Source organism: Athene noctua, chromosome 23 (genome assembly GCF_965140245.1).
Source record: "Athene noctua chromosome 23, bAthNoc1.hap1.1, whole genome shotgun sequence".
NCBI lineage: Eukaryota > Metazoa > Chordata > Aves > Strigiformes > Strigidae > Athene > Athene noctua.
Window position 1 is genome coordinate 5,521,060 of NC_134059.1, and position 9,657 is coordinate 5,530,716.

The 9,657-nt window shown below is 55.5% G+C and overlaps 2 protein-coding genes across 2 annotated transcripts; one reads left to right on the top strand and one right to left on the bottom strand.

The window, feature by feature from the left end:
• Positions 1-1,594: 1,594 nt before the first annotated feature.
• Positions 1,595-6,185, bottom strand: MED20 (mediator complex subunit 20). The gene is made up of 4 exons (XM_074925695.1): positions 6,120-6,185; positions 5,825-5,979; positions 3,991-4,244; positions 1,595-2,243 (listed from the first exon to the last, which is right to left on the bottom strand). Exons 1-4 carry the CDS (start codon positions 6,131-6,133, stop codon positions 2,028-2,030), a joined length of 639 nt encoding a protein of 212 aa, XP_074781796.1. The 5' UTR covers positions 6,134-6,185; the 3' UTR covers positions 1,595-2,027.
• Positions 6,186-6,253: 68 nt separating this feature from the next.
• Positions 6,254-9,456, top strand: BYSL (bystin like). The gene is made up of 7 exons (XM_074925505.1): positions 6,254-6,625; positions 6,716-6,890; positions 6,979-7,117; positions 7,407-7,540; positions 7,675-7,835; positions 8,352-8,454; positions 8,663-9,456. The coding sequence occupies exons 1-7, from the start codon at positions 6,352-6,354 to the stop codon at positions 9,009-9,011; spliced, it is 1,335 nt and encodes a 444-aa protein (XP_074781606.1). The 5' UTR covers positions 6,254-6,351; the 3' UTR covers positions 9,012-9,456.
• Positions 9,457-9,657: the final 201 nt, after the last annotated feature.

The window sequence follows — 9,657 nt, forward strand, 5'->3', positions numbered from 1 at the left end:
CACACATTTTATGTTTTTAAGACATGTGACCAGAGTTTTGACATCTCTGGTTACAGAATGCATCTTTTGGGAATTAATAAAGCATTAGCAACATTCAGCATGACTAATCTGATCATTAAAAGGTTGGAGGTTTTTTTTTAACCTTAAGACTTAAACTGGGAAACAGGACAGAAATAACTATCCCTACAAAGACTGCAGTTTGTTTTTGTAAGTTTTCCCAGCCACACTTAACTACGTGGAACAACAGCAGGTCAGATTCTCACTGAATTTTCATCACTGAAAATTAATAGTCCCACTGAAGTCAGTGCACATGTCATGAACTTGAGCTAAGAGTTGCAAAAATTCAGTATATTCAGCATGTCGGAATTCCTAACACACTTATGGTACATTATGCCATTTATTATGGCTCATTAACCAGATCTTTCTGGACCCAGTGCTGATTAAATTTATTAAATGCCCACACTAAAAGCTCTAGGCACTCCAACAGTTAATTAGGTTTACAGGTATAAATGATAATCACAGAGAAGTCATAACTAAATAACTAGTTCTCCACCAGTCAGCAAATCAAGTAACAAAACAGCTTTTTTTCCACCCACTGCCTCAGAAGGAAAAATCTATTTAGGAGAAATCTAGTTCTGTTTTACTTGCTCTTCAGCCTCTTCAAGACCCAAGTACTGGCAAGGAACCAACAATATTTTCTGTGAGCAAGATGCCTGCTGCTTCTTCAGGAGGAACCCCATGCACTTCTCGCAAATCCCCCTTCCTAAAATCACGCTCAGACCTTCTTTACACCCGCCCTTTATGTCAGAGACACGGGCTGCAGAGGTGGAACCCTGCTACACCCAGCCTGCCCCCAGAAACCAGGAAGGCAGCTCGGCGCGAAGGCTGGTGGTTGAATGAGGGTGTTTCTGCGTATCCTGAGACCACGCAGGGGGTGGAGCAGGAAGGAGAAGAAAAAAAAATGATAGCTACAAGCCAGATAGATACTGAACAAGTAAAACCAAGGGGACAAATAGCTCAAAAGGGATCTAATTTCCCTGGTTTTCCTGCTGTAAAAATAAATCACCACTAAAAAAAAAAAAAAATATATTCAAGCGCTATCGTATCATTAAGTCTCATGATAAATTTTTGGCTCTTATTCCCCAAATCCTTCCTTACTCCATTAAATCTGCTGAAGACACCAGGATTTCTCAAATGAGAAATGGTGTGCAGGGATAGGACATTTATTACCTACCTTTCAAACAACAAGATAAAGCAGTTGGTATTCTCTTTCAATGCATGAGAGGGCTCCTGCCAGGCTTATTTATTTATCATGAGGCTTCATCGGTATCGTCTGAGAGGCAAAAGATTTTAATACTCCCATCAGATAGAAAAGATGAAGGCAAGCTAAGAACATACCCATAATAGGAATGCAAGAATTCCTGTAAATTTTGCCACAGGGAAATTAGTTTGCTTCAGGGGTATAAAACTCTTGAACCAAATCAGAGATAAAACTCTGCTGAAGAATTATCTCCACGCAACAGAAAACTTCAAACGCTGTAAACAAACAATACGAAACGGTACAACACTTACTGTGCAAAAAGACTCCATGTCCTCACAAAATACAGATTTTTATTTTGATGAAAAACAGGACAATTTCACGTGGATACCTAAAAAAAGGTTTGTTTTGTTTTGTTTTTTTTTAAAAAAAACAACTCTCACGTAGCTGTTTGCAGTCAAGGAAAATGTCCTTGCATGAATTTAGCTGGAATTTCTCCTTTTCCCTCCTGCCAACGAGCAGTAATCCCCTGCACACACAAAGAACCATCAGAACCACGGGCCCGATTCCAGACACGCTCAAAACCAAGAAGGAGGACAAGAACTACGCAGAGCATTCAAGACCTTTGCTTGGAAACAGGGGAAAGAGACTGAGAAGAACAACAACCTTGAGCTGCCTCCAGTGCTGGTTTTTGGAGGGACTCCTGATCCGGACGGGCAGGCGCAAAAAGAGGCTGCGGTGGCTCTAACCCGGGCTCCAGGGAGTCCTTTCATCTGATCCCTGCTACAGGCACCTGCTGCTGCTTGCGGATCTTGTTGAACAGCTCCATGTACTGCACCACGGTGTCTGCGGGGCTGTAGATGCTGTCGTGCTTGGCGCCAAACACGGAGGGGATGCCGGGAGTGTGGTTCCCCATGAAGCTCTGCATGAACTCCATGAGCAGGTTCCAGCAGTCGTTGGCTATCACGCAGGGGCAGTACTCCACCTGGCAACAGAAACCACAGCCCTGAAACTCGTGGCAGGGGCAATAACCACACAGGAGGCAATACGCCTTCCCCTCTTGATAGAGAGGGAATGCTTTTCATCAACACATCTGAGAATATTTAGCGTATAACAAGGATGGATAAATATAAATGAACAGGACATGCCGGGAACACACAAGCAATCCCTTCAAAAGGGAAAGGAGTGGGGAGGTAAAACAGAATCATCTATCACAGAATCATCTAGATTGAAAAAGACCTTGAAGATCACCTAGTCCAACCATAAAACATACGCTGTAAGGGCATCACTTTTATTAAATCCCCAAGAGCGGAGGTCTTCAGGGTTCAAACGTCACATTAACTTTACTCCATCCGAAACCAAAGTTCATTCCCACGTGCTGGTAGGTCGGTGACTCGTCTGGCTGTGACATCTTTCAGGGGTGTACTGGAAAAAGCCTTGGGACTTAAGGACTTGAAGCATTTTGCTAAATATAAGTCTGGGCCCAAATCAGGAGTAAGTCCTAATGCAAACCCTGAAAAAATTACTAAAACAGAAGCAGTCAGACCGCCTGGTAAATCTGGCCCTGAACTCAAGTTTAGGGTAAAACAAGCTTCTGTTTAACCCCAGGTCAACAGCAACATTAATGCTACAACATCTGTGTTTACTGCAGTGAAGAAATAAGCCATTTCTCAATCCTCCTCCCTGCTGGCTAGGAACACCTGCCTGATGAATTGTATAGCAGATAATAGGATTTGTGTTTAGAAAAAGCATAAGGTCTGATTTTGAAAGACCTTTTAAGCATCTAATTCTCAGCTATCTTGAAGACTGTTAGGCACCTATATATCTAGATGCCTGGAGGCTGACCTACTCTGCTTTGCCCTTCCCATACCAGCACAACCCAGTTGCTTGACTTTTTCCAAGGTGTTTTTAAGCCCAGCTGAGGCTTCTCTGAGGCTCGTGAGCCTTTGACTCCCACTTGCACTCAGCCAAGTACCTCCTCAGATGCCTTCCTAGATCCTCCCATGCCCCTTCATGTACACCAAAGGATCTTTTCTTCAGAATTTGCTTCAGCCCAGCCTCCACCCTGTGAAACACCCATGGGCGCAGCTGGCAACCGCCACTCTGGAGCCTCATCAGCAGTCACAACACTGAGCAGAGAGCACAGAAGTGATGTGATGGCTGGCGTCGAGCCCACCGTGCACCCCATGGTGCAGCAATGTGGGTTGGCACATGGTGGGGTGGGACTGACGCCTGCCACGAGCTCCCTGGTGAGGAGAAGATCATCTCTACACCGTGTGAGCACAACTTGGGGCAAGAGGGCCCTGCTCTCCTGGGGCTGTGTCTGCTCGAGATGGAGAAAGCAAGCAAGACCCAAATCAGCATTGAATTAGCAGGTGAAGAGGCTGTTTTGTCCCCCTCGGTACTCTTATTAACCTGAAGCGCACGACTAGTGGTGTGCATCAAGACTTTAAGCAGCTTTTTAGTTTGATGGCATCCCTTCAGGGTTTTGTTTATTGACACTTCAATGACAGGCTTTTCCACAGCTGCAGCTGAGCCCCAAAGTACCTGCCTGCATTAAAACATGTTGTGAAAAGGAGATAAATACCCTGCCTGCTGCATACATGAACGCATCTAATACAAACAACCAGCAATCGAGACACAGAAGGGACGGGGGGATTTCTCATCTAGCCTCCAACATGGGATTTCCCTGTCTGCAGTTGTATTTCACACCCTTCAAAAACAATTCTTACCTCCACAGATATCCCGCGGGCACTGGGCCCCATTGTAACCGTGCCCACCTTCACCAAGAAGTCACAGTACTGGTAGCGGGTGCCCCGGCTCTCTATCTTGTTTGCTTTGGCGTTTTGGAAGAAGCCTTTCAACTTCACCATAAGTGTATCAAAGTTGGCATCTGCTATGAGACAGGGACCGTTTTCAAAGAGAGCGAAGCAGCTGAGGGGATATTCGGAGTTGTGCATCACGTACATCAGCTTGCCTGTCTGTCCTGAAATAAGAGCAATGGTATTTGGGCTGTAAAACCAACTAAAGAAGCATCTGGCTTTTCCTTTGTCCTTCTTGTGGCTTTAATTCTAGGATCCTTGTACCGTGCATACACGCTTTATATTATCCAGCTGTTCAGTAAATAGACTGCATTTCCTCTTGAGATTTAAAGTTGAAAACCAAAATCTTCTGCAGCCCAAGGATAATACACCAGCATGACTCTGAGACCAGAGGGTGAGCTGGATGTCCCCAGCAGGCTGGTGGGGGGTGTCAGCAAAAAGTACCCACCTTCCATCCTCAAATACAGGGCTGGGCATCCACTGACTGTCATCCTGCCCACAGTCACTGGAGAAAGGCTGGGCTTTGCCTCTCCTCCCTCTCACCCACCAGTCTTGCCAGTGGATGATGTGCTGGGACATGCTCTGGAAAATAGGGTGTCCAGGGAAGACACGCCTGGCTTCTACCATGCTTTAAAAACTGGAAAAAAATTCTCATTTATCCACAAAGGTCAAAATAACCTTTCCACACATGTGGCTATATAAGTTCCAGTGGCAGAAAGAGCAGCAAAAAGCCAACAAGCAGCTTCAATCAGATCCGTGGGGGCAAACGGGCTGAGCAGAGCCCTGAGGCTGCACAGGCTCAGCGCTGCCTCTGCAGTGGCACAGCCACGGCCGAGATGTTGGCACGAGTGTTGTTAAACGCTGTGAAAATCGAGGGGTGCTTCGGAGGGATGAACAGGCTGGACCGGCCCCTCAGGTGAGCAGGCCGTGCTGTACCTTTGAGCTACCATTTCAGGTCGTGCTGTGTCAAGAGATTTAGGGTCCTCCGAGCATGTCCCCTGGAAACAGCTGGGTCAGGTCACACCTCAAACCTTCCCTGAGCTGCACCCCACTGCCCCGGGAGCCATCGCCCCGCTCTGCCACCACCTGCCCTCGAGTGACTGCCCCATGGAGACAGGCACAGCAGGCAGGCGCTGCCAGACTTGTGTCCATCCTCTCCGGAGCAAAACACAACCGCCAAGGCAGCTCAGACAGAAGAAGTTTCACGGAAAAATACACCGACAGCAAAGATACCCGGTATGGCTGAGCGGGAATGCTCAAGGCAGGGCTCTCCCACGGCTGTTCTCGGGGCTGGGCAACGCAGGGAGGGACGGGGGCAACCAACACCAGCGCGGGGGCAAACCAGCACAGCCAAGCATTCGCAGCACCGGTCCCGGCCTCACGCCGGCCCTCCCCGGCTGCCCCAGGACCGCTTACGGGGACGCTCCTTCTCCCAGAAGAAAGGAGCCCTGAGGAACCGTGGCAGGCGCCTTCCGCAGCAGAGGAGACATCCTGAAGGCAGCCAGAGGGCCGCTCGCTCCCCGCCACGAGAAATAAACCGGCGATGACCTGCGGAAAAAGCCTCGGCCCTCCCAGCTCCGGATAACGCCTCGCCCCCCGCAGACAACCCTTCCACCGGACACCGTGCTGTCACCGCCGCTGCGGGGGTCACCAACAGCCCCCTGGGCGCCAGGTCGAGGACCTGGAAGCGGTACCGGGAGAAGAACCGGCTGCGGGTCCCCCCCCGGCCCGGCGCGGCGCTGACCTTGGCTGCTGATGGTGGAGGCGGCGGTGTGGTAGGTCTCGCAGTCCACGCAGAAGGTGCCCTGTTTCTCGGCCCCCAGCAGCTCCAGCTTCCGCGTCAGGAGCTCCACCGTCTGCTGCACGCTCTTCCCCTCCGCCACCGGCACCTGCGCCACGCTGTAACGGAGGACGGCAGTCACAACCCCCGCCGGCAGCGCACCGGGCCCGCCAGCGGCTCCTCCCGGTTCCCTCCTCGCCGCGGCAGCGCCCCCGGGACGGCTCCTCCCGCCGGGGGCCCCTCCCCGCATCCCCCTCACCAGGTCACCCCCATGCTGCCCCGCCCGCCGCCGCGCCGGGACGGAAGCGCCGCCGGAAGGGGCGGGACAACGCCCGCCGGAAGGGGCGGGACTAACGCCGCGCCGGAAGTGTCGGCGGAAGCCTCCGCCGGAAGGGGCGGGGTCAGAGCGCACGCGCGGCCGGTGGCGGAGCGGGCGGCGCTCCCGGGCCTTTCCCCCGCTCAGGCCGGCGGCGTCTCCCGGCCGGGCCGCCATGCCCAAGGCCCGGCGGGCGCGGGGCTCCGGCCCCGCCGCCATGTTGCCGCTGGCCGAGCAGATCCTGCAGGACGCGGCCCCGCGGCCCACGGCTCGGGGGAAGCGGCACGGCGGCCGGGCCGAGGAGGAGGAGGAAGGCGGCGGGGACGGCTACGTGGACGCGCGGCTGTCGCGGCGTATCTTAGAGCAGGCGCGGCAGCAGCAGGAGGAGCTGGAAGCTGAGCATGGCCCCGGCGCGCCCGCCGCCCCCAGGCAGCGCAGCACGGCGCTGGGTGAGCCCCCGGTAACCCGGCCCCGGTAACCCGGCCCCGGGAGTCTGGGGTGTGAGGCCCCGGGTTCAGCCAGCGCCTCTCCCCCACCAGGCCCGGCGGTGCGCGGCCCCGGCTCGGACTCGGAGGATGACGAGGAGTGGCCCTCGCTGGAAAAGGCGGCGGCGGCGGCAGCAGGACGGAGCGGGGAGTACGGCGGGGAGGTGGTGGTGGACCCCGAGGACGAGAAAGCCATCGAGATGTTCATGAACAAGAACCCGCCGCTGAGGTGAGGACGCGGCGGGAGACGGGACCGGGCGGGGGCTGCTGCTTCCCAGCACGGCCCCTGACTCGCAGCCCTCCTGCGCCGGCCCCAGGCGCACGCTGGCGGACATCATCATGGAGAAGATCACGGAGAAGCAGACGGAGGTGGAGACGGCGCTGTCGGAGATCTCGGGTTGCCCCGTGCCCCAGCTCGATCCCCGCGTCCTCGAGGTCTACAGGGGCGTCAGAGAGGTGAGGCCAAAGCCGCTCTGCCACCGCCTCTGCACCCGCTGTGCTGCAGAGAGGCTGTTCCTTTCCGTGCTCTGCGCAGGCGCTTCTGGGGATTATCTGCAGTTGGCGTAGGATCAGCCACCGAAGGGCCCAGAGGGTTCCTGAGCAACAATCTCCTGAGCGCCGTGCTCGGGATGGTCCTTTCTTGCCAGAGATGGGAAGGGAGGGGACAGCGTTCTCATGAGACAAGTCCCGCAGCCCTGTTGTCAGTGCCCACGTGTCGCAGCCTGGCCTGTATGTATCTTTTAAGGTGCTGTCCAAATACAGGAGTGGGAAACTCCCCAAGGCATTTAAAATCATTCCTGCCTTGTCCAACTGGGAGCAGATCCTCTACATCACGGAGCCGGAGACATGGACAGCAGCTGCCATGTACCAAGCCACCAGGTAAGGTTGTCTCTGCTGATAGGGCAGGAAAAAGCCAAAAAAACCCAGAACTGGAACCAAATTTACAAAATACCAACCTGTCCCCAGCTTGGCTTCCTTTCTCCACACCTCCCTTTGTGCTTTACTTTTCCCAGGATATTTTCATCCAACCTGAAAGAGAGGATGGCCCAGCGGTTCTACAACCTGGTGCTGCTGCCGCGGGTCAGGGATGACATTGCTGAGTACAAGCGCCTCAATTTTCACCTCTACATGGCTTTGAAGAAGGCTTTGTTCAAGCCAGCAGCCTGGTTCAAAGGTAGGTACTCCCTGCAGGGCTGCTGCTAATACCTGGGAGCCTCTCGCCACCTGGGAAGCTCAGCAGGGCCACATGTTGCACATCACTGCCCAGTGTGACAGGACACTGTCCCCTGCATGGCCCCAAGGGCTCAGAGGGGAGGAGAAGATGTGAAAGAGATGCAGGGAGTCCCCCTTGGTGGACGAGGCGGGTTCCAAACCCCCAGAGGCCTCTGGTGCAGTGTTCAGGGCGGACAGGTGATGAGTGTCGTAGGCTTAGGCTGGTGGTGGCAGGTATTTGGGTTCTTTTGGGGGTTGGTGGCAGTTTATGAACTGTCTCGGGTCTGACCTCAGTCTTGTCTGGCAACCTGAGGTGGTTTGGGGCTAGTTCATGGCAGGGAGATGCTGCAACCCCCCCTGTAACAGCAGCTGCAGGAGGAGCTGTTATTTCCTGGGTCAGATGGGTCCTGGGATAGAAAGGGCTTAGTCACGGGGTTCTGACTTAGTCCCCGGTGGTGCCTGACTTCCCCCTCCGCAGGGATCCTCATCCCCCTCTGCGAGTCGGGGACCTGCACGCTGCGGGAAGCCATCATCATCGGCAGCATCCTCACCAAGTGCTCCATCCCCGTCCTCCACTCCAGGTAACGCCCTGGGAGGCTGCAGGGACCCCGGCGCCATCCCTGGGGTCTGTCCCTCAGCCTCTCCAGCACCTCGGAGGTTGGGGGGGGTGGGTTGGCTCAGCTCCTCGTGGGCTTGAGATTCAAGGCTCAGCGCTGGGTTTATCTTTGTGTGGGCTCCTGCGGCCCCGTGGCTCCTGCCCTCACCTTGGTGCTGCGTGCGGCCCCGCAGCGCGGCCATGCTGAAGATCGCCGAGATGCAGTACAGCGGCGCCAACAGCATCTTCCTCCGTCTGCTCATCGACAAGAAATACGCCCTGCCCTTCCGCGTGGTGGACGCCCTCGTCTTCCACTTCCTGGCCTTCCGCACGGACCAGCGGGACCTGCCCGTGCTGTGGCACCAGAGCTTCCTGGCCTTAGCCCAGCGCTACAAGGAGGACCTCTCCTCGGAGCAGAAGGAGGCTTTGCTCGAGCTGCTCAAGTTCCACAGCCACCCGCAGATCTCGCCCGAGATCCGGAGGGAGCTGCTGAACTCCAAGACGCGGGACGTGGAGGGGCAGCCGCCCGCGGCCATGGAGTGAGTTGGGCAGAGGCAGGAAAATCCTGCGGCCTGACTCGCTCCTGGGGTGCTGCTGGGAGCCCAGTGTGGGAGCATCTGGGTGGGATCCTGCTGCTCCGGGCGGGCGCTGGGGGCTGGACTGCTCATTCTGCCCCTGTCCCACCCAGGAACCTGCTGCCATCAGCACCGGGGAGGGTTTTTGGCTTGTTCCTGTATTGGAAAATAAAACCCGTGTCCCGTCCCTGCGTGGTCCTGCCCTGTCCCCAGCAGGTGGCAGAGCAAAGCCACCACCCCCCCCTTGGCCCGGCTCCTCGCAGAGCTGCAGATCCCGCCTGCGCTGCTGTCCCCAAATTGCAAAGGGAGGAGGGACCTCTCTGCACCCCCCTTCCCTCCCGGCCCGATTGGGCAAAGGGGGGGTGGAGGGGGGGCAGGGCTGGGCCCCCTAGAGCCCAGAAACCACTCGTCTGTGTGTGTGGGGGGAGCACAGCTCCTGTTGGTGCTTGAGGGTTGTCCCCAGGCAGGAGCTGGCCACCACGGGGGTGTGACTGGCTAAAGGGAGCAGAGGGGGAGGCCGCGGGCGGGGGGGGAATCCTCCAGCAGCCCCTCTGGGATGGGGCAGCATTTGATTTCCCCCATCCCTCTCCCTGTAGCCCCTGGCCTGGACCCTC